Source organism: Cervus elaphus, chromosome 5 (assembly GCF_910594005.1).
Source record: "Cervus elaphus chromosome 5, mCerEla1.1, whole genome shotgun sequence".
NCBI lineage: Eukaryota > Metazoa > Chordata > Mammalia > Artiodactyla > Cervidae > Cervus > Cervus elaphus.
Genome location: NC_057819.1, coordinates 91794422 through 91797463, shown reverse-complemented (window position 1 = coordinate 91797463; position 3042 = coordinate 91794422). Strand labels below are relative to the sequence as shown.

At 47.7% G+C, this 3042-nt stretch overlaps 1 protein-coding gene across 1 annotated transcript; it reads left to right on the top strand.

Annotated features, from left to right (window-relative positions):
• Positions 1 to 1571: 1571 nt before the first annotated feature.
• LOC122694421 (phosphatidylethanolamine-binding protein 1-like) lies at positions 1572 to 2793 on the top strand. The gene has a single exon (XM_043903130.1). It carries the CDS (start codon positions 1616 to 1618, stop codon positions 2177 to 2179), a length of 564 nt encoding a protein of 187 aa, XP_043759065.1. The 5' UTR covers positions 1572 to 1615; the 3' UTR covers positions 2180 to 2793.
• Positions 2794 to 3042: the final 249 nt, after the last annotated feature.

Genomic DNA, 3042 nt, shown 5'->3' with positions numbered 1-3042 from the left:
CAGCGGCCCAGCCTGCCACTGTCCAGCCATCCCAGGATCCTCCCGCAGCTTCTGGGACTCGTGGGCCAGACGTGTGCCTATGTGTTCAGTCGCTAAGTCATCACCAACTCGATGGTGTCTGCTTAGCACTTCCATAAAAAGTGTCAGCTTCTCCTGCAGGAAACCTCCACCACCAAGATCAGAGGCAAGAAGAACTAACATGGGTCTCAGTCCATCCTCTAGCGTTCCAGCTTCTCCTCACCCTCCCTCATTTTACATCCATCTTTCCTTCCCAAAACGACTACCCTGCAGACTTAACCTCCAGCAAGGGACAAGAGTTGGCAGCTTCACAGAGACTCTTTATGCAATTAGTTATGTAATATCAAAGGCTGTAACTAATCGCTTTACAGAGCTGAAAGTGGTTCTGCTGCTCTGACATGGCCCATCAAGCCTCCCAGGGCTCAGAGGCAGAGTACAGGCAGAATTCAGATTTGGGGAAGGTGAGCACAAAGGCCCAAGTGGGCCTTGTTCATATTCTTAATCTGGTATCTGATTTGAGCTCCACCCAGAAGCAGCTCCAGGCCTTGCTCCTCCATCCCCCAGCAGAGCGTCAGGATGCTGAGTCCAGCAGCAATGGCGTTGGAGTCCTCAGACCTACGTGTGGAATCCCCTCTTGGCAGTGACTGGCTACATAACCTTGAGTCACTTTACCCATCTGACCTCAGTTTCCTCAGCTATAAAATGGGGATTTAATGTTCTGTGTGTGTGTGTGTGTGTTCAATCACTAAGTCATGTCCGGCTCCTTGCGACCCCGTGGACTGAAGCACACGAGTTTCCCTGTCCTCTATCTCCCGGAGTCTGGTCAAATATATCTCCATTGAGTGGTGATGCTATCTAACTATTTCACCCTCTGCCATTCCTTCTCTTCCTGCCCTCAATCTTTCCCAGCATCAGGGTCTTTTCCAATGAGTCAGTTCTTCGCATCATGTGGCCAAAGTATTGGAGCTTCAGCTTCACCATCAGTCCTTCCAATGAACATTCAGGGTTGATTTCCTTTAGGATGGACTGATTTGATCTCCTTGCTGTCCAAGCAATTCTCAAGAGCCTTCTCTATCACCACAGTTTGAAAGCATCAATTCTTCAGTGCTCTTCTTTACAGTCCAACTCTCATATCCATACATGACCACTGGAAAAACCATAGCTGTGATTAAATGGACCTTTGTCAGCAAAGTGATGTCTTTGCTTCTTAATATGCTGTCCAGGTTTGTCATAGCTTTCTTTCCAAGGAGCAAGCATCTTTTAATTTGATGCCTTAATGGGATTATTGACACTAGATAACTTGTGTGGGCCACCCATTAAATAGTGTGACTATTATGATATTGACCTCATGGCTCAAGGCCGACAGGTTGGGGCCTGGACAGGGAAGCCGCATTACTTTTCATGTCCCTCTAGTTCCCTTTGGGAATATCCAGTGACTAATCTTTATTCATACCACCCCTACTGGGGCTGTTGGGAGAACATAAGTAAGAGTTTATGCGATCAGTGTCTTAAAAGATGTTGTCATAGGAGTCCGTGCTCCTACCCTGCGCGAGTCCACAAGCCGCTTTCTCTGCTGTCTGACCCGCTCGGCTCCACGATGCCGGTGGACCTCGGCAAGTGGTCCAGGCCTTTGAGCCTGCAGGAAGTGGATGAGCGGCCGCAGCACCCGCTGCAGGTCAAATACGGCGGGGCGGAGGTCGACGAACTGGGGAAAGTGCTGACACCCACTCAGGTTAAGAACCGGCCCACCAGCATTACATGGGATGGCCTTGATCCAGGTAAATTGTACACCTTGGTCTTGACAGATCCGGATGCTCCCAGCAGGAAGGACCCCAAATACAGGGAATGGCACCATTTCCTGGTGGTCAACATGAAGGGCAACAACATCGGCAGTGGCACGGTTCTCTCTGATTATGTGGGCTCTGGGCCTCCCAAGGGCACAGGCCTGCACCGCTACGTCTGGCTGGTTTACAAGCAGAAAGGACCACTGAAGTGTGACGAGCCCATTCTCAGCAACCGATCTGGAGACCACCGTGGCAAATTCAAGGTGGCCTCTTTCCGCAAAAAGTATGAGCTTGGGACACCAGTGGCCGGCACATGTTACCAGGCTGAATGGGATGATTATGTGCCCAAGCTCTATGAGCAGCTGTCTGGGAAGTAGAGGAGATGGACACTGTCCCAGAGTTCCCAAACAGTGTTTCAGTTTAGTGATGCATGTAGATTTCCCCCCATCTCTCTGCCCAAGCCCTGAGTGGTCAGATTTACATTTAGGGTGACTTTTCTTTCCTTCTGCCTGTATTGTATAATTTTAGGGGGTTTATGTTTTGATCAAATTTGAACTCCGTTTTGGTGGGGGATTCTTTAAGAAGAAAACAAATTCTGGTAAAAAGACCAGGTCTGCAGTATTAGAACAGAGCTTCAAAGAATCTTTAAGGGAGGTTGAAAACAAAAAAGAGATTGATTGCCTCCGCCTTTGTGAACCTGAGCACAGAACTGTGTGTGAAGGCACCTACTGGCATGCGTTTTCACGGCTCTGTCTCACCAAAACAACCAGGGGCCGGCATGTCCACTAACCCCCAGCGTCTCAGACTGGTTACTGCTTGTCTGTCCCGCTGTGGCTCCTTTAAAGAGCAGTACTGAAAAAAACTCCACAGAAGAAGTTGCTTTTCTGTTAAAGCCTGGCCATCTAGATGAGCAGCAGGGCTGGGTAAGAGGTTATCAGAAATCCTAAAGTCTGTGCTTATTAAATTGATCACTCTTTGGTTTAAAAAAGAATGCCAGTCTGGAGTTGAATGTTGTGTTAATTTTGCTGTTTGCTTATATTTGAATAAAAATAAAAACACTGTGTAATTGAAAAAAAAAAAAAAAAGATGTTGTCATAAAAGAGGGGTCTCCAGTGATGACAAGTGGATGAGTGGTTTGAGCCAGAAGGACCTCTCTTTCAGTATCTTCAACTTCTTTGTGAATAAGAACTGTCCTTTATAGTATCCAAACCTTGAATTTCACTGGAGTAGCCAGAGGAAG